General features: G+C 42.0%; 1 protein-coding gene and 1 long non-coding RNA gene across 2 annotated transcripts in view; one reads left to right on the forward strand and one right to left on the reverse strand.

Moving 5' to 3' along the window:
* Positions 1-1,414, reverse strand: part of LOC134757507 (uncharacterized) — a 79,527-nt gene extending 78,113 nt beyond the window's left edge. The window contains exon 1 of the long non-coding RNA XR_010131560.1: positions 1,011-1,414. This is a non-coding gene — a long non-coding RNA (uncharacterized lncRNA). The remainder of the gene's footprint in view (positions 1-1,010) is intronic.
* Positions 1,415-1,476: 62 nt separating this feature from the next.
* Positions 1,477-23,051, forward strand: RRAGC (Ras related GTP binding C). The gene is made up of 7 exons (XM_004025500.5): positions 1,477-1,840; positions 4,172-4,375; positions 5,351-5,550; positions 8,768-8,882; positions 9,499-9,641; positions 15,138-15,286; positions 21,534-23,051. The coding sequence occupies exons 1-7, from the start codon at positions 1,604-1,606 to the stop codon at positions 21,683-21,685; spliced, it is 1,200 nt and encodes a 399-aa protein (XP_004025549.2). The 5' UTR covers positions 1,477-1,603; the 3' UTR covers positions 21,686-23,051.
* The last annotated feature ends 1,389 nt before the right edge of the window (positions 23,052-24,440 follow it).

Raw genomic sequence — 24,440 nt, forward strand, 5'->3', positions numbered from 1 at the left:
CCCGCCACCACGCCCGGCTAATTTTTTGTATTTTTTTAAGTAGAGATGGGGTTTCACCATGTTAGCCAGGATGGTCTCGATCTCCTGACCTCATGATCCGCCCGCCTCCGCCTCCCAAAGTGCTGGGATTACAAGCGTGAGCCACCGCGCGGCCGGCTTTAACAATTTTTAAACAAAGGTTTACCACAGTGGAGTTGGCTGCCTTTCGAGATGGTGAGCTCTTTTACCTTCGAACTATTTAAGTGCATTCTGCATGTCTATTAGACACTATAGAGTTGGTTCGTTTTAGGTGAGAGGTTGGGCTAGATGACCTCTAAGGGTGTATCCTACCTCTAACTTCTGGGTTCAGACAAAACCAAAGTCCCAGACCTGCCCGCATATGCGAATTTTTCCTTCATAATCAAGAAGTCAGTCTCCTTGGAGGGCTGGGAGCACCCCCACTCCTGTACTTTAAAAAGTGTATAGGGCTGTGCTTTAAGAGGATCCTCTTCTCAAACTTCCAGTTCTAGCGCCTGATTGTCAAAGATAAAAATTCCTCTAGATTTCTCGGACATATTTGGTGACAAGCATTTGCTTTTGTTTGCTTTCATTATTCAATACTTTGGTCTCTAATCTGAACGAGGTCATAGAAGAGGCAGTGTTCTATGGGGGATGGAATTCCTAGAGTAGACTTTGACAAGGCGGGAAGGAGGGCAAATTGAGTCCCGCTGGGTTTGAAGTGGCAGCAGTATCCACTATCGGCGACTTACTGAAGAAAGAAGATAAGATGTTCTAGCTTGGCTGCATCTGCTTTCCCATCAGGGTCCAGCTACCTGCTAGAACAAACTATCACGGTGACCCATGACTCTGCCTTGGTTGAGGTTTGCCCTCAGTGTGGCTGGCTCCCCCATACCTTTGCACATCCCAATCTATCCATCCACCTAGATCTGCTCAGACGCTTTCTCATTCAACTCCCGAGCATTATTTATCCGTGACCTTCCCACATAATATTTCGTAGCGAGGTTACTTACGCAGAGGTCCGATCTCTCTGTTCATCTTCAAGCAACCTGAAGGCAGGCAGGGTCTGAGTCGGATCCAGTTCTGTGCCCCTTGGTAGGCACCCAGGACACTGCAGGCATCAATAAATATCGGTTGGGCAAGTACAGTTGCAGGATGAGGACAATCAATTCTTCCTCAAATGCTGGGAGAGCATCTCCATAGCGGTGCTCTGGGATCCCGGAAGAAGGCAGGGGAGCGGTGCAGACAGCGTTGTATGCGGGCCGGGGCGGAGGGCTGAGGGCCCGAGCCCGGGCTAGAGGCGCGGCCGGGCCGCCCTCCTCGTGACTCCTCCTCCCCCCTCCGCGGCTCTGAGTCAGGTGATTCCGGCACGTGACGGGGCACCACCTACCCTGCTGCTCTCGAGTAGCAGCTCGGGCGGCCAATAAGCGGCTGGGCTTCGGCTCGGGGCCTATGAGAGCCGGGCTCTGGGGGGCGGGCCGGACGGTGGCGGCTGCCGGGGGCGGTGGCGGTGGTGGCGGCGGCGGCGGAGGCGGACTGGGGAGGCGGCGGCCTGGCTCGGCCTGGCCTGGCCTGTCAGGGCGCGGGCGGCGGCGGCTCCAGCACCATGTCCCTGCAGTACGGGGCGGAGGAGACGCCCCTCGCCGGCAGTTACGGCGCGGCCGATTCGTTTCCAAAGGACTTCGGCTACGGCGTGGAGGAGGAGGAAGAGGAGGCGGCGGCGGCGGGCGGCGGGGTTGGGGCAGGGGCAGGCGGTGGCTGTGGCCCGGGGGGCGCTGACAGCTCCAAGCCGAGGATTCTGCTCATGGGACTCCGGCGCAGCGGCAAGTCCTCCATCCAGAAGGTGAGCAGGGCTGCGCCCGGTCCCCCGCCCCCTCCCCGGGGCTCAGGTGGCCGGTAGCGGGGACGCCCGGGAGGGCGGCGGCCGGGGCCCGCCTGCGCTCCGTCCCTCCGCACTTTCTCTTCCACTCTTGCGAGCGCACAGGCGCGGCCGGCGCCGGGACCCCGACCTCTGTGTCCACGCCCAAGTCAGCTGAGGCCAAGTGGAGCGCTGAAGGCGAAACTGGTTGCAGGGAGGCAGGTGCCCGGTGGCACCGCCCAAGACCTCCGCCCCCTGGGACCCAGCTCCTGTGTCATTTACGAAATTGAGACGTACTCTCCAGTTCTCACTTGGAGAACTTCGTGGACTCCCTCCCCTGGCCCGTTTTGATTTGTTCTCACTTCAGGTGACCTGAGTGTGTCGGGATTCCCAGCAGAGCCCCAGGGAGCAGCGTCAGGAAGAGTTGTGACTAAGACACTGGGCGTTGTAATTCTCGCTACTGATGTGAAGGAGCCTTCGCTGTAGCATTACTGGGAATTGGGTAGTGAGATTGCACCCATTTCAGTAGTTGTGGCCTGGTGAATGTAATTACTGGTGCTGTTCCCCCTGTAGGGGTGTGTTTTTAAAAATCTGAGACTTTGAGAATATTTTGCAGACCTAGTCTGTTTTCACTTTTGGGCTTTCATGAACAAATGGAGGGCTGTATACGTTTGTTTGTTTGATTGTTTATGTTTTTGAGACGGAGTCTCTCGCTCTGTCGCCCAGGCTGGAGAATGCAGTGGTGCAATCTCGGCTCACTGCAACCTCCACCTCCCTGGTTCAAGAAATTCTCCCTCCTCAGCCTCCCGAAAGCTGGGATTACAGGCGCGCGCCACCACGCCCGGCTAATTATTGTATTTTTAGTAGAGACGGGGTTTCACCATGTTGGCCAGGGTCATCTCGAACTGCTGACCTCAAGTGATCGTCCGCCTTGGCCTGCCAAAGTGCTGGGATTACAGGCGTGAGCCACCACGCTGGCCTACGCTGTTTAGTAAGGGTTAAATAGAGGCAAGGTTGACTTCCTCCATCAGCCAAACCCATTATACGCGGAGTGAGCTGGTAATAAAACTAGTATCAGCAGGCACCTGGTCTTTTCACCTCTCCACTCTGTTGCAAAGGCCTATCCAAAATAAATCTGTGATTTTTTTTTTCTTTCTGAATCTGTGATATTTTGTAGATGGGATCTTTTTAAAAAGCAGCGTTCTTCCAGATTTGCTGGAGTACTGTGTTTTATTTACCTTGATTTTCACCTCTACAGCAAAACTTGGGTACGTTGACTGTAGGTTTTTAGTAAACTAATTTGTTATTCACATTTGTTACTGAGAAAACCTTGAGAGTAATTGTTCACTTTTCTCTTCTAGAAAGTAAGAGGCAAAGTAGTTTTATGTTAGAACTGTGTAGGTTGTGATTATTGTGATCCTTTTTTTTTTTTTTTTTTGTTATGGAGTCTTGCTCATCGCCCAGGCTGGAGGGCAGTGGTGTGATCTTCATTCACTGCAGCCTCCACCTCCTGGGTTCAAGTGATTCTCCTGCCTCAGCTTCCGGAGTAGCTGGGACTACAGGCGTGCACCACCACGCCCGACTAATTTTGGTATTTTTAGTGGGGATGGGGTTTCACCATATTGGTCAGGCTGGTCTCGAACTCCTGATCTCAAGTGATCCACCCGCCTCGGCTGCCTAAAGTGCTGGGATTGAAGGCGTGAGCCACCGCACCCGGGCCGATTATTCTGATTCTTAACAATTGCCTTTACGTTTCTTTTCTCATGAGAGCTATCTTTTCCCTGTCAGTCCCCGTGGCCTCTCCCTGGACGTTTTCACTTTCTACTTGGTATAGTCACTGCCCTTCTTAGACTGCAAAGTCAATGAGGGCAGAGTCCAGTCTGTTTCACTTTTTAAATTACTCCTCAGAGCCTGAGGTAGGCATTCAAGTAATTTTTGAATAAACCAGGCTTCTTAAGCTTTAGCTGTAAGACTTTCATAATCTTAAAGCAGATTTTGATAGAATTAATGTTAGCTTTCCCCCAGAAAAACTAATGGAGGTGATAGAGATTGCTACTATTAGTACTGAGTATGGTGCATAGAACATAGGAGAAAAGATTTAGCTCCAAAATAGATTTAATGGGAATTAATTTGGTGTCTTCTTTTGTCAAAAATAAAGGGATAGTGAATACCAGTGGATTCACCATTCAGTTTCTACTTTTCAAAAAAATTTTTTTTTGTTGTGGGATCAAATGTTTAAATGTTAAACCAGGGTGGAATTTTAAATTTAAATTCTGAAGTTTAATAGTCATAAAATTGCCTGTTTTCTTTTAACAGGTGGTGTTTCATAAGATGTCACCCAACGAGACCCTCTTTTTGGAAAGTACCAACAAGATTTATAAGGATGACATTTCCAATAGCTCCTTTGTGAATTTCCAGATATGGGATTTTCCTGGGCAAATGGACTTTTTTGACCCAACCTTTGACTATGAGATGATCTTCAGGGGAACAGGAGCATTGATATATGTCATTGATGCACAGGTAGTCAGTAATGTGTTTACTCCTCTTTCCTGGTGGGAAAAAAATGTAGAAACAAAGGAAAGTTGTTTATCTTCTTTGTCATGTGCTTGCAGCTTATCTCTTTGGCAGTAGATTCCCTAACAGTGTAAGAGATGCAGTTGCAGAGTGCTTTGGGAGCAGACATGCCATTGTGCAGGTACAGAATATCAGATGATTAGGAGATATGGCTTACATCCTTGAGTCCTGGTTCATGAGCAGCTAACATTGGCTTTCCACTTTTATTGGTTGCCATATTTTATAATAATTTTATAATAATAGTGATGTTATTCCCTGAAAAGATCCCATCCCATAACATAAAGAGGAATATGAGAACTGAGTCAGTAGATATTAGAGTGAATAGTTTACTTAATTGTCAAAATTGAGTTTAGCTCAACAAACATTTATGAAGGGCCTAGCATGTGGCAGTCAGTGAGATGAATGGGGCAAGTCCCTATCCTTTAAGAAGCTTACTTTTTATAAGCTTAAGCATTAGTTAAGAGTGCTTTCTGAGTGATAGGCTCTACAGAGGGTGCCTTCACGTACAGGACCTAATTAATTTAAGCTTCACAATATTGTTAGGTAGGTATTGTAATTCTGATCTTACAGATGAGTAAACTGAGATCAGAGTTTAAGCAGCTTGCTTAAAGTGACACACTGAATAAATGGCAGAGCTGGGATTACTTAAAAAAATTATGTTGGGAAAAAATGTTCATTTCATTTTTTCTTTCTTAAATTAATATTAAAAATTACAAGCCTTAACTTGGTAATTGAATTTTTTTATCTTGAGACAATCGAAGAGTTATTTAGTAGTATAGTTAATATATTTGAATGTTTGAATATTGATGATAATTAGGATAGTATTTTTCTGTGGTTGGGGAAAGAGGTGGTTTGAGGCTTTAACTCATTACTTGGCTTTTGTAAGATTTATTTTAAAAAATATTTTGTTCTGACTTACAGGATGACTACATGGAGGCTTTAACAAGACTTCACATTACTGTTTCTAAAGCCTACAAAGTTAACCCAGACATGAATTTTGAGGTTTTTATTCACAAAGTTGATGGTCTGTCTGATGATCACAAAATAGAAACACAGAGGGACATTCATCAAAGGGCCAATGATGACCTTGCAGATGCTGGGCTAGAAAAACTCCATCTTAGGTAACAACATGTGTGTTTGATATGAAAGCCCTGAACAATGTGTAAATGTATTCCCATCTCTGTCATTACAAACACCATAGCTTTCTGCTACCTGTGTGCCCTTTGCCACATCTTTTATGTTTTTGATCTTGTTGTTGAATTCCAGGCTGTCTGGGGAGCCTGATATTGAGAAATTACCCACTTTTTGCGTTTTCCTGGAGATTGAAGTCATGTGAAGTGTTTCCACTAGTGCTTTTCCAAATTAATCTCAAGAGACTGGAGTCAGGCTGTTTCTTCATGGCATAAATCTGCTTTGGGACTCCTTCCTCTTGGTTTCATAACTTTTCCCCGCCTTGCCAGTGAAGTGAATCTGTCACATTTGTTGTAGAAGTCTTTAGCTTGAGTCTTAGACAGTATCTTTCTCAGTAGGAACAGCCTTATACAGAGAGTGCACTTTCAAATCTGGACTGACTCTTTTTATTTTTCATTTTTATTTTTCCTGCTGGCTCCCTTCCACCTCCCCCCTGGACTGACTGTAATATATCTTAGCTTTTAAAACACTTTATACTTTTATGAAACTCTATAAAGTTTGGCTTAGGTGGGTTTATCTTACAAATGTGCATAAGGCTGCTATTAAATTTAGAGGACTATTGGTTTGTAACTACTGTTAAGAAATTATTATTAAATAATACCTACTAGATAGGATTGATTTGTGTATTTGCATTCTAAAAGTGTATGAGGAATATTTTTGTACATCTTATTTTATTTGGTGATATAGGTAGAAATGAGTATTAAAAAGTACCCAAGAAAATATTCTCTTGATGATAGAAGTAGCTTAAAGAGGGAGAAGGGGAGAGAGACAGCAAGTTATTTCTCTGTCCCCGTTCTATTGTTGTGACTTCTTTATGGGCTCAAGCTAACTGCTGTCCCTCCCCCTAAAATTCTCTGGGTCTCAGGCTCCAAGATCTTTCAGTTATTCTTCTAGGAAACCATGTCGAAAAGTCTCATTGACCTCTAGTTTGCCTGGATTAAATTTCTAAATAATTTGAAAATAATTCATGTTAAAAAAATAAAAATTCAGCAATGTTTGTAGGAGAAAATGTAAGTGGATTTCCTTAAAAATTCAGTCTTATTTTTTTGGGAATCCACTGCTAATAGTTTTTACCTGGATTTTGAGCCATTCTTGTCCTGTGTTCCCCAGTGCTCCATGGGGATCCTTCTGATTCTCTTTACTCCGTGTCTGTGTTCCTTTCCAGGGCATCCCACCCCAGTGGTACATGCCGTCCCTTTCCTCAGTACCATGTAGGGTCCTAGACCTTGTTAACTTCAGCAGAATGTTGCATCAAGCTTTTATTTAGGCCAGGCACAGTGGCTCATGCCTATAATCCCAGCACTTTGGGAGGCCAAGGCAGGCAGATCACTTGAGGCCAGGAGTTTGAGGCCAGCCTGGCCAACATGGCGAAACTCCGTCTCTACTAAAAATACAAAAAATTAGCCGGGCATTGTGGTGTGTGCCTGTAGTCCCAGCTACTTGGGAGGCTGAGGGAGGAGAATCGCTTGAACCCAGGAGGTGGAGGTTGCAGTGAGCCAAGATCGTGCCACTGGACTCCAGCCTGGGTGACAGAGCAAGACTCCGTCTCAAAAAAAAAAAAAAAAAAAAAAAAAGACTTTTATTTAGTACTAGCAGTCCTATGGATGAAGCTCCTTTTCATTTCCAGTTTCTAGAAACTCAGTTTACTAAAATGCCCTGTGACTTGCAGGTTCTCCCTGTCCCCATCTACCTCAAGCCTCAAAGGTGCGGGACATTCTTTCTTTGCTCACCTTTTGGCCTACAGGAAACACTAAAATATTCCTTTCTCCCTAGTGTCTATGGGGTCATCTTGGCCTTACCTGTTCCAGTGCTCTTACATCTAGATTAGACCCCTGTCTTGCTAGATTAGGTTCTTAGGTCAGCTCCTTGAAAGTATTTTTTTTTTCTGAGATGGAGTTTCACTCTTGTTGCCCAGGCTGGAGTGCAATGATGCCATCTCGGCTCACCGCAACCTCTGCCTCCCTGGTTCAGGTGATTCTTCTGCCTGAGCCTCCCAAGTAGCTGGGATTACAGGCATGCACCACCACGCCTGGCTAATTTTTTGTATTTTTAGTAGAGACGGGGTTTCTCCATGTTGGTCCGGCTGATCTCGAACTCCCGACCTCAAGTGATCCACCTGCCTTGGCTTCCCAAAGTGCTGGGATTACAGGCGTGAGCCATCGCGCCCAGCTGAAAGTATCTTTAAATTACCTATAAAGTTCTGTGTCTGTGATGTTATATATACGTATAAATGTGTGGTGGATGCGACTATATAATGAAGATTGTACTCCCTGAGTTATAAAGCAGATAGAATTGTTGACAGTGTTTAAATTGTTAAAGGCTTCCCTCTCAAATACATGTTTTATTGAATCTACATGTGTTACTTCTCCACCGTAAGTCCTTTTAGGCCTCCAGACTCCTGTAGATTCCTCCATTTTCTGTAGAGTCCCGACTCCCATCCTGTTTAATATGCTCTTTACATAAATTCTAAACACCAATTGTATTCATTTGTTTATTCAGCAGATACTTATGAGCACTGTTCAGGGAAGTGGGCTTGCTGCTAGGAGCAAGACTGACAAAGTCTCTTTCCCCTGGAACTTAACATTTTCAGTGACACAGCTCAAAAGCACCTAAATGAATGTATAGTATCGTTTTAAGTACTTACCAGTGGTGTGAAGAAAAACAAATTAGGGGAAAGGGGTTGAAAGCCTTGGGTACACGAGTGCTATTTTAGGTAGGCTGGTCTGGAAAGAACTTTTTGAGGTGACATTTTAGTAGAAACCTGAATTATGTTCTTATTTAATAAATGTCACATAACTCTTCTAGTTTTCTCGGTTTTTAGTCTTATTTTTGGTCTCAGTTATGTGCTTAAAAAAAGCTTTTTGGATCAGATTGCAAAGACTTCGGTGAATATTGGAGTTTATGTACCTGAAAATCCTTTTCTCAGTACTACTTCAGTTGCCCCCTGTGTAAATGCAGTAAAGAGATGAAGCCAGGTGGGAAAGTGTATTTGTCATCTTGAGTGATGGGTATGGTAGACAAGATAAAGAGGCTTTATTGAACTCACTGAAATCAAATGTTAAGAAACTTAAAATTTTATGTATTATAATAGTTGTCATAGAACATAAGGTATTTTTCAAATTAATCAAGCTATGTTGTGTTTTTCAGCTTTTATCTGACTAGTATCTATGACCATTCAATATTTGAAGCCTTTAGTAAGGTGGTGCAGAAACTCATTCCACAACTGCCGACCTTGGAAAACCTATTAAATATCTTTATATCAGTAAGTGAGCAATTTATATTTAATTCACTGCAGCTTCTGATTCCATTTTTGGGAATATATTTGTGTTTTCAAATTTTCCAAAAAAGTCTTGAATTAATCTGTATCAAGTACAAAGACTAGTGACCCACTTAACGTGTAAAATAAATGATAACATATTATTCAAGTTATTTTCTGAATTCTTAAATAGATGTTGATGTCAACGTGTAATTCTTTTATGGTTTGTCAATTGCCACATAACGCCTTTCTTGATAGCAAAGTGATTCAAATCAGAGATGGTTTATATTAATAAGAGGATTATTGAAAATGTAGCATTGCTTGATTTTTAGAGATTTTTGTTAAATTTTTTGTGATGTCTTAGAAAACAATTCATTTGAGTAAAGAGGAAGAAGAAGATTTGACTTAGGAAATTGTGTCAGTAAATCAGAGTAGAGAAATAATTCCTCTTTCATTCTTTGGATAATAGAAGAGTCTCTCAAGCAAGTGCTATTTGTTTTTTGGTATTGGGTTATATAATTAAAAATGACCTTGGATGTTATTCAGTAATTCTAGATCTTTGATAAGTTGTAAATTGTGATTCTTAAAAAATACTGAACAGTTTCCCATTTGTTTTTCCAAGAATTCAGGTATTGAAAAAGCTTTTCTCTTTGATGTTGTCAGCAAAATCTACATTGCAACAGACAGTTCCCCTGTGGATATGCAATCTTATGAACTTTGCTGTGACATGATCGATGTTGTAATTGATGTGTCTTGTATATATGGGTAAGTTATGTATATATTCCTGCAATATCTCAGACAGGCGGAAAACTATTAACTTGATTTGTTCAGAAGACTAATTTCTGAGGCTTCTGGCAAGTGGTACTACATGAACTGGGATTGTTCTGACCATAGTGCTTTAACTTGGAGCATGATTTCTCTGGAAGTTGGCTGCTGGGTCTTACTCCTTCAGAGAATGGCTAAGAAAAGTTGGAAAGCATGACTAGAACTGGACTTGTTTATCACTGCAAGTTTCTCCCGCTGTTGTGGGGATGGGGGAGGGTTGCACTGTGTCTTCTCACTACTGGAACTTAGTTAGATTGAAAAGCTAGATTAATTTATTTAAAATGGTCTGAATAACAAAGTAAGTTCTGGTTCCTGATTTAACCTCAGGCTTTGTGGAATTAGGGATTCTTAATCTTTCAGAGAGCAAAGAAAGTAATTAGAATTTTGGATGTTGGAAGAACTTATAAAAATCTGACCCATATGTACAAGTTTCCAAAATAAATCTCTAAAATTTGAGCTCCTCCTTTATGTAAATTTGCCAAACTCTATATAGAAATTTATGAAAGCCAGCCAGCAAGTGATTTTGTAGAATAGGCCAGAGGACTGGTGAAAACTTTGGAGAATTACTGGCTTTTCAAAAGCTGATAATGGCCAGGTGTGGTGGCTTGTGCCCATAATCCCAGATGTTTGGAAGCCTGGGGTGAGAGGATTGCTTGGGGACAGGAGTTGGAGACCAGTCTGGGCAACATAGACCTCAGCTTTACCAAAAAAAACAACAACAAAAAAAGAGTTAATAACATTCTCTGTACCCTCTGACTTCCTAGATTCCCCTGGTATATTAACATCAGCACTCAAGTTGCTTTTCAGATGTTTTAGCATTATCTTTGCTTTCTACTACCTGTGTCTTCTCTCTGCTCCATCTAGTCTAAATATCTCTTTCACCTCTGACTCTGCCCTTCATTTTGGTCTTTTGCTTAATTTTTCGGTGTCTTTCTCCAGCTGCCTCTGAGTAGGAGAGTACATTTGTCTTACCTATTCTATATCTGTCTATTCCTTTAACTTTTATGATTGTATGCTCTCTTTCGTTATTTATTTATTTATTAAACGGAGTCTCGCTCTGTCACCCAGGCTGGAGTGTGGTGGCGCGATCTTGGCTCACTGCAAGCTCCACCTCCCAGGTTCACGCCACTTTCCTGCCTCAGCCTCCTGAGTAGCTGGGACTACAGGTGCCCGCCACAATGCCTGGCTAATTTTTTGTATTTTTAGTAGAGACGGGATTCCACCATGTTAACCAGGATGGTCTCGATCGATTTCCTGACCTTGTGATCCACCCGCCTCGGCCTCCCAAAGTGCTGGGATTACAGGTGTGAGCCACCGCACCTGGCCTTTTTTGTTTTGTTTTGTTTTTTGAAAAAGAGTCTCGCTCTGTTGCCCAGACTGGAGTGCAGTGGTGAGATCTCAGCTCACTGCAATCTCCGCTTCCTGGGTTCAAACGATTCTCCTGCGTCAGCCTCCTGAGTAGCTGGGATTATAGGTGCCTGCCACCATACCCGGCTAATTTTTTATATTTTTGGTAGAGATGGGGTTTCACCATGTTGGCCAGGCTGGTCTCGAACTCCTGACCTCGTGATCCACCTGCCGTGGCCTCCCAAAGCGCTGGGATTACAGGCATGAACCACCATGCCCGGCTTGTTTTAATTCTTTACATAATCAAAATGAGACATTGTCAGTTTATTATATATTTTAGGAAAGTTTCATATTTCCCACTTCTAATTTAAACAATGGATGAGTAGAACGTTTGCTTTTTCTTTAAAACAAATCAAAATTTCATAAACCAACTTTTTTATAATACAAAAATCAAATTTAACTGTAAAATTTATTTTCAATATTAGATACATTTTATTTATTTTATTTATTTATTTTTTTGAGACAGAGTCTCGCTCTTGTCGCCCAGGCTGGAGTGCAGTGGTGCGATCTGGGCTCACTGCAACCTCTGCCTCCCGGATTCAAGCAGTTCTCCTGCCTCAGCCTCCTGAGTAGCTGGGATTACAGGGGTGCACCACCACGCCTGGCTGATTTTGTATTTTTAGTAGAGACAGGGTTTTACCATGTTGGCCAGGCTGGTCTCGAACTCCTGGCCTCAGGTAATCCACCTGCCTTGGCCTCTCAAAGTGCTGGGATTACAGGCGTGAGCTACCACTCCCAGCCAATACATTTTAAAATACCTTATACATAATAAAGTACATTATATTAGCTGGGTGTGGTAGTGTCCACCTGTAGTCCTAGCTAAATTTGGGGGATTAAGCAGGAGGATGAGGCAGGAGAATTGCTAGATCCCAGGAGTTCCAGGCTGCAGTGAGCTATGATTGCATCACTGCACTCCAGCCACGGGTCACTGCAGCCTCAATCTCCTGGACTCAAGTGATCCTCCCACCTCAGCCTCCTGAGTAGCTGGGACTACAGCCGCACACCACACCATACCCAGCTAACCTTTTTTTTTCTTTTTTTTTTTTTTGAGACATGGTCTGTCACTAAGGCTGAAGTGTAGTGGTACAATGACAGCTCATTGCAGCCTCTGCCTCCCAGGCTCAAGTGATGCTCCTGACTATAGCGTGTGCCATCATGCCTGGCTGAGTTTTGATTTTTGTAGAGATGGGGTCTCACTATGTTGCCCAGGCTGGTCTTGAATTCCTGGACTCAAGTGATTCTCCTGTCTCGGTTTCCCAAAGTGCTGGGATTACAAGTGTGAACCATTGCAGCTGGCCTTTTTTGTTTTTTTAATTTTACTTTTTTGTAGAGACAGGGTCTCATAGTGTTACCCAGGCTGGTATCGAACTCCTGGCCTCAAGCAATATTCCCGTCTTAGTCTCCCAAAGTGCTGGGATTACAGGCATGAGCCACCACTCTTGGCCTGCCTTGGCATTATTTTGATTAAGATTAGCATATTTTCCTAATAGTCTTAAAAACTGTTAAAACAGATAAATGTAGAAAGCAGATCTTATGCTTTACAGATTCTGAGCAAGCATTTTAAGGTCATTAACATATTTTTATTCTTAATTTTATTAATCACAGCCAAATCAAGTCACTCTAATCTCCAGACTTTGAATAGAATGTGCCTTTCTTATGTTAGTGTGTGATTCAAGATCATATGCTGGCTTGACATTAGGAGCTTTATAGTTTCTTACAGTTGCTGGCTGTGGGTACTGGTTTAGGGAATCATCTTCAGGGTTGTCTATGTTGGAACCTGTTGTCAGAGTTAGTTCTTGTTCTCACTTTCCATGTGGCACAGAAAAAGATCTACATGGGGCATCTTAACTATAAGCTGAGAACATGTAGCACTTATAACTTCCTCTTCTCCAATTAGAAGGAAGTAGTTTTCTTCTATACTCTTAAAAGCAAATGACACCAACTTCCCCTCCACTCTGCCTTCCCAAATTAACTTTATATTAGTTAAGGTACTGGAAACTGCATGGAATTGAGTTAAAAACCCTAAGTTTGAGTCCTGACTTTGCCAGGAGATCACTTCATTTTTAATGAACTTCAGTTCCTACCTTTTTTTTTTTTTTTTTTTGAGATAGGGTCTCTGTTGCCCAAGCTGGAGTGCAGTAGTGAACACAGCTCACTGCAGCCTCGACCTCCTGGGCTCAAGCTGTCCTCCTTCAGCCTCCTGTGTAGCCAGGAGCACAGGCATGTGCCACCGCACCTGGCTAACTTTTGGATATTTTTGTAGAGATGGAGTCTCACTTTGTTGCCCAGACTGGTTTTGAACTCCAGTGATCCTCCTTGGCCTCCCAAAGTGTTGGGATTACAGGTGTATGCCATGTGCCTGGCCTCTGTATCTTTTCAATGGGCATAGTCCTCTTTTATTTATGTAGTTTACTTTCGCTTGTTGCAGAAAGGACATAATGTGGTTAAATAGGGCTATAGTAATAATTCGTGTCCTCAGGGTTGTTGTGAGGATCAAAGAAATGTATGAGAAGGTAAACTGCAAGGTTCGGAATAGTAAAAATAAGCCCCCACTTCATGAAAAAAAAAATACACGGAAAATATAGAGAAATGAAAATAGGAGTGAAGAGCCACTGCTCAAGTCAACCACTAACAACTGTTTTAGTGTTATTTCTGTCACCTTAAAATTGTGTGTGTGTGTGTGTGTGTGTGTTCTTGTGTTGCCTAGGCTGGTCTCGAATTCCAAAGCTCAAGCATTCCTCCCACCTCAGCCTTCCAAAGTGCTGGGATTACAGGCATGGCCCAGCATGCCAGACCCCAAATTTTTTTTGACATTATGCTTATGCTGCCATATGAGAACACAAATTGTAAGGCTCGGAATAGTTTAAAAAATAAACCTCACCCCTATTCATTAAAAACTGCATGGAAAATATAGAAAAGTGAAAATAGGAGAAAAAAGATACATTGTTTTACTGCCAAAGAAAATTACCAATTACTCCTGACATTTTCTTTTCCTTTTTTTCTTTTTTTTTCCCTGAGACAGAGTCTTGCTCTGTCACTCAGGCTGGAGTGCAGTGGCACAGTCTCGGTTCACTGCAATCTCCGCCTCTTGGGTTCAAGCGATTCTCCTGCCTTAGCCTCCCGAGTAGCTGGGACTACAGGTGTGAGCCACCATGCCCGGCTAATTTTTTTTTTTTATTTTTTAGTAGAGATGGGGCTTCACCATGTCGGCCAGGCTGGTCTCGAACTCCTGACCTCAGACAGGTGGCCCGCCTCAACCTCCCAAAGTGCTGGGATTACAAGCGTGAGCCATTGCACCCAGCCGACATTTTCTTTTTAGTATATTTCCCTCACCTTTTTTGTTTTTGAAGGCAAATACTTTTAAAAAAGCATTTTTGATAACTCTTAATTCGTAACAATAGCTAGATAACCTTTAGATTTTTATAGGCAAGTACATCAGAAAAGACTCTGAGTCCGTATCTCTTTTTAAAAGTTGTTGATTTCAACATAGTCCCTGCTAGTCTCTAGCAGAGACTGTTCTTGTTTAGTCTAAGTATTTTCTTGCTTTTGTGAGGAAGCAAAAAATATGTTTTCTGTGAAAATGTGATTGACCTGGCAAATAGAATATGCCTCGAAGGAGCTCATCTAAGTGAGGCGGCAGGTCCCAGAGGGTCCCTTAGGGCAGTAAAGAGAGGAGACACCTCAGCTGGGTTTACAGAACACAGTCTAGGGGGTGAGTAGCCCCACCTGGTGAGATGTTGGTAACGTTGTCATTTCCCTGGTTAAGATATACATATGTTTGCACCTTTTTCTCCAAATGTCTGATTATCTATATTAAAGGATGTGTATGGAGTTGTTGTTTTTAATAGGTATCTCTGAAATTCTGTGTTTAGGAACACTATACCTTAACAACACTCTCTCCCAATATGTTTAAGCCAGTATTCTTTCCCAGAGACATTTGGGAAACTGGGTGGATGTCATTGTGCAGATTAAATGTGGCAGATGCCTAGATGGGAAACCTGTGATGAATAGTACTTTCTTTTAAAATAGGTTAAAGGAAGATGGAAGTGGAAGTGCTTATGACAAAGAATCTATGGCAATTATCAAGCTGAATAATACAACTGTCCTTTATTTAAAGGAGGTGACTAAATTTTTGGCACTGGTCTGCATTCTAAGGGAAGAAAGCTTTGAACGAAAAGGTAATAGCATTTTAAAAAGCTGTTTTTATGTTAATTTCTTTGCCATAACTTCTCAGGTTCTTGAAAACAAGTGAAAATAATAATTGCAGTGTTAGACAAATAGCTATCAGAAAAAAAAAAAGCTCAAACTGCTTTTGTCCCTTTCCTTCCATGTATAGTCCAGACTTTCTGTTTTCTTTTTTTGATCTTTCGTTTTAAATCAAGATTTTAATTCTAGCTTTTCTGCGTTCAAATGCTTTCATTACCTGTTTAACTGAATGCAGTTTGGCTTCCATCTGAACAAGTCTACTGAAACTAGACTTTTATTTATTTATTGTTTATACTTTAAGTTCTGGGATACATGTGCACAACGCACGGGTTTGCTACATAGGTATATATGTGCCATGGTGGTTTGCTGCACTCATCAACCCGTCATCTACATTAGGTATTTCTCCTAATGTTATCCCTCCCCCAGCCACCCACCCCTGACAGGCCCTGGTGTGTGATGTCCCCCTTCCTGTGTCCATGTGTTCTCATTGTTCAGCTCCCCACTTATGAGTGAGAACATGCGGTATTTGGTTTTTTGTTCCAGTGTTAGTTTGCTGAGAATGATGGTTTCCAGCTTCATCCATGTCCCTGCAAAGGACATGAACTCATCCTTTTTTATGGCTGCATAATATTCCATGATGTATATGTGCCACATTTTCTTTATCCAGTCTGTCATTGATGGGCATTTGGGTTGGTTCCGAGTCTTTGCTATTGTGAAGAGTGCTGCAATAAGCATACGTGTGCGTGTGTCTTTATAGTAGAATGGTTTATAATCCTTTGGGTATATACCCAGTAACAGGATTGCTGAGTCAAATGGTATTTCTGGTTCTAGATCTTTGAGGAATCACCACACTGTCTTCCACAATGGTTGAAATAATTTACACTGCTACCAACAGTGTAAAAGTGTTCCTATTTCTCCACATCCTCTCCAGCATCTGTTGTTTCCTGACTTTTTAATAATCGCCATCCTAACTGGCATGAGCTGGTATCTCACTGTGGTTTTGATTTGGATTTCTCTAATGACCAGTGGTGATGAGCTTTTTTTCATATATTCGTTGGCTGCATAAATGTCTTCTTTTGAGAAGTGGCTGTTCATATCCTTTGCCCACTTTTTAATGGGGTTGTATTTTTCTTGTACATTTGTTTAAGTTCCTCGTAGATTCTGGATATTAGCCGTTTGTCAGATGGGTAGATTGTAAAAATATTCTCCCATTCTGTAGGTTGCCTGTTCACTCTGATGATAGAAACTAGACTTTTAGAAGTTACCAGGTTACCTCCTTCCTGCATTCAGTGGCCTTTTCTTACTCTGCAGGCTTTTCAACCTTCTAAGCATGTGATCTTGTCAGTCCCTCCTTTCTGAAAACTTTCTTCTCTCTTTGCTTCTCTGAAGCTGAATTCTTGGGATATTTTGTGTGTTTGTTTTCCCGACCACCTCTCCTGTTTCTTCTGTTTTTTTTTTTTTTTTTCTCAGTCCTGTTTGTCAGAGCCAAGTCTTTCTGCTTGCTTATTTTCTAGGTCAGCTCATCAAATACATGGCTTCAGTTAATCTTCTCTATGTGATTGAAAAATTCACATCTCCAGCTATGACTTGGGATCATGCTCTCGTCCCATGTTTGGAGCTATTAGTAAGACGTTCTCTCTTAAATATTGTGAATGTTACCTTCAACATCATGTCAATCATTGGTTGATGAGTATTTCCCCTGTTTTGTGACTCTCGTGGCTGTCATACTTCTGTCACTAGTTACGTGAGTTTCTCCTGTCCAAGTGTAGATACCTTGTAGTTAGGTAATTGTGTGGTGTGATTGCTGAAGGGGCCCTTGCAGATTGGTTCACAGAGGAGATTTCGTGATCTCCTTTTTCTATTCTTCTATGTTGTTTATATTGAATTTTCACCAAATCTGATCATTTGTTTCTTGTAACTGTTACTTGGGTTTCCTTTCCATTTTCACTGTTAGTGATTCCACTCCAGGTTCTCATTGCTTCAGGCCAGTGGTGCTGCAGTAGTCTCTTACTTGATAATATTCATGTAGTTGACATATATGTGGAGGGTGTAGTATGTGTCATCTTTTATCCCAAAGGCAGATTAGTTTTCAGAAAATTTATTTTAGATTATTTAACTATTCAAGGATCTACAGTAGCTCTGTTATTTACTGCAACAAGTCCTTCCTCTTCTACCTGAGTTTTTTTTTTTTTTTTTTTGAGACAGAGTCTCGCTCTGTTGCCTAGGCTGGAGTACAGTGGCACAATCTCAGCTCACTGCAAGCTCCGCCTCCCGGGTTCATATCATTCTCCTGGCTCACCCTCCCGAGTAGCTGGGACTATAGATGCCTGCCACCACGCCTGGCTAATTTTTTGTATTTTTAGTAGAGGCGGGGTTTCACTGCGTTAGCCAGGATGGTCTCAATCTCCTGACCTCGTGATCTGCCTGCCTCGGCCTCCCAAAGTGCTGGGATTACAGGAGTGAGCCACTGCGCCGGGCCTGAGTTTTTAATGGAATAGTTCAGATATACACAAATTTTTGGGTAAATCAAAACATGTATCTTCACCTTTCAGCTTAAGAACTAAAATGACGAATACAGTTAAAATCTTTTTTTTTTTTTTTTAAGAGACAGAATCTCACTCCATTGCCCCAACATGATCATAATTCACTGTAGCCTCAAACTCGTGGGCTCAAGAGATCCTCCCACCTCAGCCTCCTGAGTAGCTGGGACTATAGGCTCATGCTACAGGATACTGGCTAATTTTAAAATATTTTGTAGAGATAGGATCTCTCTCTCTTGCCCGGACTGGTCTTGAACTCGTTGCCTTAAGCAGTCCTCCTCCTTCAGCCTTCCAAAGTGCCGGGATTATAGATGAGAGCCAACTGCCTGGCCAGCTGAAGTCTTCTGTGTGTTTTTCTCAATTGAAATCCCTTCCTTTGAGCTATATGTATTTTATTTTTCTTATTTTTTCACTTCATGTCTATCCTTAAACAATAGAGTATAGTATAAATGATATAAAAATATAAGTAGTCTTCTGCAACTTGCTTGATTCTTTTCCTTCAGGTGGTTTTTGAGATTTATTCAGATTGATGACACATAGTTCTAGTTCATTCCTTTTCACTGCCGTATAGTATTCTACGGGTTGACTATACCACATTTTATTTTCTTGTTGCTGGACATTTGGATTATTTTAAAAATTTCAAATCTGTAACAAATGCTCATGAATAAGTTTAAGTTTGCCTTTGCACATGTGGAGAATTTCTCTAGGGTATGCCTTTAGGAGTGGAATTTATAGAGTACCTATATCTTTTGACTAATAAAGATATTGCCAAACAGCTCTCCAAAGTGGCTTTACTATTTTCACCCCTGGCTGGCACCGGTCTGTGGAAGTTCTTATCACTTCTTGTCCTTAATAATGCTTGGTATTGTTAGACTGTTTAATTATTGTCAATCTGGTAGGTGTGAAAGGGTATCTTATTTGATTCTCATTTTTACTTTTTAAATTACTGGTTAGAGCAAGTGTCTTTTCATGGCAAGGACCTTTTCATGGCCATTCAGGTTTCTTCTTTCACATTTTACCTGTTCCATATATATTTATCTTTTTTTGCACTGATTCTTAGCAGTTCCTTATTTTTCTCTATGTTAGTTTATTTATTTATTTATTTTTTTGAGATAGAGTCTCGCTCTGTCACCCAAGCTGGAGTGCAGTGGTGCGATCTCGGCTCACTGCAAGCTCCGCCTCCCGGGTTCACGCCATTCTCCTGCCTCAGCCTCCCAAGTAGCTGGGACTACAGGCGCCTGCCCGCACGCCTGGCTAATTTTTTGTATTTTTAGTACAGAAGGGGTTTCACTGTGTTAGCCAGGATGGTGTCGATCTCCTGACCTTGTGATCCGCCTGCCTCAGCCTCCCGAAGTGCTGGAATTACAGGCGCCCGCCACCACGCCCAGCTAATTTTGTGTATTTTTAGTAGAGATGGGGTTTCACTGTGTTAGCCAGGATGGTCTTGATCTCCTGACCTCGTGATCTGCCCGCCTCGGCCTCCCAAAGCGCTGGGATTACAGGCGTGAGCCACCGCGCCCAGCCTATGTTAGTTTATTTTTTTATTTGTGTTTTTATTTTGAGATGGGAATCTTGCTGTGTTGCTCAGGGTGGTCTTGAACTCCTGAGCTCAAGCTGTCTTCACACCTCAGCCTCTCACATAGCTGGGATTACAGGTGTGCATCACTTGTGCCTGGCTCCTAACCATTTTAATCTTAAAAAAAATTTTTTTTTTTTTAGAGTGGGTGTGGTGGCTCACACCTGTAATCTCAGTGCTTTGGAAGGCTGAGGTGGGAGGACGCTTGAGCTCAGGAGTTCAAGACCAGCTTGGGCAAGATAGCAAGACACTGTCTCTACCAAAAAATTAAAAAGTTAGTTGGGTGTGGTGGCTTGCACCTATAGTCCTATCTACTCAGGAGGCTGAGGCGGGATTGCTTGAGCACAGGAGTTTGAGGTTACAGTGAGCTATGATTGTACCACTGCACTGTAGCCTGGGTGTCAGATCAGAGTGAGACCCTGTCTATAAAAAAAAAAAATTTTTTTGTTTATGGAAATTTTCAGGTGTACACAAAGGTGGAGCAGCACGAGGAGTCCCTATGCATTCAGCTCCTGGGTTCAGCCCTCATTCCCACACACTTCAATCATGTTTCCTGGAGAGCTTCTCAGTTATTATAGATTATTAAGCTTTTTTATTTAATTGTGGAAACTGTCAAATATATAAAAAAGTAGAGAAAACAGTATAATAAAAGCTTTTTAATCCATTGCCCAGATTCAGTAGTTATCAAAATTATAGCCAATTATGTTTAATATTTATACCACTTTTCCTACTGGATTATTTTGAAGCAAAGGCCTGACATGAAATCATTTTGTCTCTGCAGATTTCAGTAGGTATCTCTAAAAGGTAGTGGTTTTTAAAACAGTAAACAACAAAATTAACAGTGACTTAATGATATCAAATATCTGGCCAGTGTTCAAATTTCCTTGATTGTCTTTTATTTTACATTTGGCACAGAAATAAATTTTAATGTAGTTGAATTGATCAAAACTTGTCTTTTATAGTTTGTTTCTTTTCTGAGTCTGAAGGTCCACCTTAATTTGGCTGTAACCTACTTATTCAGACCTGATTCTTAGTATTTCCTACCAAGAGTTCTCTGATGTCCCACTCTCCAGTCAGACCGTTTTTTTTTCCTGTCTTCCACCTGTGCTGTATTCTCATGGCCAGGTCCCTGCAGTTTTCTTGTGATTTTGTTCCCCTTTTCTGCCTAATTAAATCGTGTCTGTATTCCCCAAGTTCTTTCTTGTCCCTGAAGTTTTCAGTTGATTACTTTGCCCTGCACTTGGCTTTTTCTTTGGATTTCCTTCACAGTTGTAGTCAATTTGACACCAGATTGTTTTGGTTTGTTTCTTGTATTTTGGCTTTATGCCTCAGCTAGCATATCCTGTCTGGAAGGCATGGACCATATCTGCTGTTTCCTTTGACATATTGTACCCTCTATCGTGCTGTTCAATAAGTATTTACTGACTTTCATCAAATCAAATATAAATTATTGAAAGATCACACTATGTTCAAGCAGGCCACACAGTGTATTTGAATATTTTACTTTTGTTGAATGTGAATTGAGTGATTTGAAACTTGGATGCCAGAGGTATTAATTTGGCCAAGGTGGTGGTCTAATCGCAGTCGCATTTGTTTTCTAGCAGAACGTTATGATGGTGGATATAGATGATGACCAGCTGTTCTTTTTTTTTTTTTTTTGAGTTGGAGTCTCACTCTGTCACCCAGGCTGGAATGCAATGGCGCGATCTTGGCTCACTGCAAGCTTTGCCTCCCAGGTTCACGTCATTCTCTTGCCTCAGCCTCCTGAGTAGCTGGGACTACAGGCGCCCGCCACCATGCCCGGCTAATTTTTTTTTGTATTTTTAGTAGAGACGGGGTTTCACCGTGTTAGCCAGGATGGTCTTGATCTCCTGACCTTGTGATCTGCCCGCCTCAGCCTCCCAAAGTGCTGGGGTTACAGGCGTGAGCCACTGCACCTGACCGATGACCAGCTGTTCTTACGATTGAAGAAGTTGCTATCTAGTTTGGAGGCTTAAGAATTTCCAACCAGTGTTTATCCGAGTTATTTTTGGCTGCAAACCCAAATATAAAATTTCACAATTGACAATTCAGGAGGCATTCTTTTCTTTTTCCTTCCTGCAGGTTTAATAGACTACAACTTCCACTGTTTCCGAAAAGCTATTCATGAGGTTTTTGAGGTGGGTGTGACTTCTCACAGGAGCTGTGGTCACCAGACTAGTGCCTCCAGTCTGAAAGCGCTGACACACAATGGCACGCCACGAAACGCCATCTAGTCTGAATCCCAGCATCGGGGCTCTGTGCCAGCTTACTCTTCACTCCAGGGTCGGATGCCACGTGCTACAGGACATGGGAGCTGCCGCTTGTGGGAATCTGGTGCCTGTTCCACTAGAGACAAGGGGTAGAGTTTCTCATTTGGATGAAAACCCCTTCAACTGGTGGTGTACAACTGAAGCTACTATTTCTTTTTTGAAAATGGCAAAAAAAAAAAAAAAAAAAAAAAAAAAATTCTGGAGACCACAGAACTCAAGTGTGTGTTTCTCCTCTTTTGGGTCCCCTTTAAGTAGTTGGGGTATTTTGGACCTGGAGATAACACCAGTTACCCATCCTTACCAGGGAATGTTGCCATCAATTCCAGTTGAAAATAATAGAAAAGACTGAATTTTTATATGCTTCACTTAGGCTTTCATTTGAGTAGACTCTAAAAATTCTGCCTTGCTTAAGTTCTAACACTGCCTCTCAGATTTCAGTTTTGGACATTGCACAACTCAGACCTTTTAAACGCATTTGCTTGCTAACTCGGAAGACACATAGTCTGCAGCAAGACATTCCTATATTGAAGAAGTGAGAGAAAATTTTATGCTGCATCAGGTGGAGAGCAAGGCTCAACGGTGGTTGCATTAGTTCCCTCGGAAGCGTTGAAAAAACTTTGAAGTGGAAGAAAATTTTTGCACCTATGTTCTGAGTACCAGATGTCTGGGTTCTTTCTTCTGCATTAGATAAATGATCATGCTCAGTGTAACAAAGAGAATTAAAAGTTTTTCCCACAGTCCCCTTCTAGAGGAGAAACTCATTGTGTCACTGAAATGTTTAGCTTACTTTAATCTTGATATCAGCCTCTACAGACCTTTTATTCTAAGCTATCGAGCTTCTTGATTGCATTTTGTTGACCACGAGTGACCCTAAGGCATTGGGGGACTGTCCACTGGGAGTTGGAGTGAGCACGTGGTGCTGCAACAGGGATTGTTTTACATACTTTGTCTCCAGTATTCTGACACCAAGTGTCAACTGTGGTACTTTCTTTGCCTAGGATATTAATTCATAATTGTTGCTTTTGTTGATGGTTGATACCCTTTCCATTGATTTAAACCTAACACATTATTTCTATTCCACATGCCCAGTAGACATATATTCCAAAGCCACTGGACCACTTGAGTACATAAGTGCCACTGTTTAATGCAATATGTATATTCAGGTCTGTAAACCTAACAGTGTGACTTGGAGTGCTTCCTGCAGATGATTCTGACTTGAGTATTTACATGGACCATGGTGATATCCAAAAGAAAAATGCTTTTTATATTTATAGATTATTTCATTGAACTATATATGAAATGGGTATCAATAAATGTATTTACTCCAAAATCAGCGTTTCTCCTTGCCTGAGGTATGGAGGGTGGTGGCGGAACGTTGGGTTGTCCCACTTTGCCGTTTTCTCATCCATTTCTTTTTCTTTTGCTGCTTCCTGTGGTTAATGTTTCTTATGTGTCAGAGCTTCAGGTTCTATCCCGATGTGGGAATTTCATGGCCTTGTGTCTAGGTATCTTCCCTGGCCCATTTCTGCTCTAGGGTAGTAAATCTAAGCTCAGGTGAAAATGTTGTTGGTTGGGTGTTTCATATCCACAAATCTCACACATGGTGGGGAGTATCCTGCTCCTGGCCTCATTAATGTGTTAATCCAACCTAAGAAGGAGTGAGGAGATGAGTGAAGTAAAACACACTTAAACAATTGTACCGATTCCAGCTTGTTTTCTGTTTCCTCCAGGTGCTGACATACTCATTGACTCTTAAATGTCAGTTAAATCATTGTTTGTCTATACAAACAGGTTGGGTCTAAACTAATCAGAGAAAAATAGACCTTAGTTTATCAGTGGGAGGAAGACAGATCGAAAGATCTTTAAATTTTGTAATTGGACTACTTTAGAAGCTGTTTTAATTCTGAAATGGAAATGACAGAAATGGCTTGAAAAAACTCTTGTGAAACTATCTAATCCTGTCTTCTTTTTCAGATTTTGGAAACAGGTGCAGAGGGATAAGGAGCCTTGTTGAGGCTGTAGCTAGGAAGAAAGTATAACTTAAATTCCAGATACTGTTGAGAGTGGAAGGGATGCCATTAGTAAGGATGCCTGAGCAGCAGGTGTGAACTGGCACTGTTGAGGGTACACTAAGGGTGGCCAGCCTCATCATAGATCTAATTAGTGGCAAAACAGGGCTTGTCCTCCAGGCCTGGCAGCCCAGCGTGGCATGCCTTTACTTGCAGCCTCCAGCCTTAGGCTCCCATTGGTTAAATGGAGAGAATGTTTCAAGATGCATGTGGTACATAGATGCCCAATAAATGTTATGTTTTCCTATTACTGAAAATTATAAATTCAGTCAGTGATTAAGGAGAAGTCTTTAATTGTGAAATAGAAAGTAAATGTGAAAGGAGACAACTCAGGATGAAGAAAACGGAGAATAAAATGATCAGGGTTTTGCTTGAAATGTTTTGCATCCCAGTGGATGTTGATCTCTACCAGTCTACTTCAAAGAGAACTAGGACAGATGGTTAAAAAATACCTTAAAGTCTTAAGCAGCAAGGTATTTTAGCTATTTCACATACCACCACCTCTCCCATTCACTTTCATATATACACACACATACATATATGCATGTATATAATATCTCAATATAGAATGCTGGAGGTATTTGGGAGTTAATTTACCTTCTACATCTTGAGTTCTGTGTGGAGAAATGATTTAAAAGATAAAATCAAGC

The sequence above is a fragment of the Gorilla gorilla genome, chromosome 1 (genome assembly GCF_029281585.2).
Source record: "Gorilla gorilla gorilla isolate KB3781 chromosome 1, NHGRI_mGorGor1-v2.1_pri, whole genome shotgun sequence".
Lineage (NCBI taxonomy): Eukaryota > Metazoa > Chordata > Mammalia > Primates > Hominidae > Gorilla > Gorilla gorilla.

Excerpts from the sequence above, each read along its gene's own strand:
- RRAGC (XM_004025500.5), top strand. The coding sequence starts at position 1,604 with ATGTCCCTGCAGTACGGGGCGGAGGAGACGCCCCTCGCCGGCAGTTAC. Across the intron at positions 8,883-9,498 it reads TATTAAATATCTTTATATCA|AATTCAGGTATTGAAAAAGC; the intron begins GTAAGTGAGCAA and ends TGTTTTTCCAAG. Across the intron at positions 15,287-21,533 it reads AGAAAGCTTTGAACGAAAAG|GTTTAATAGACTACAACTTC; the intron begins GTAATAGCATTT and ends TCCTTCCTGCAG.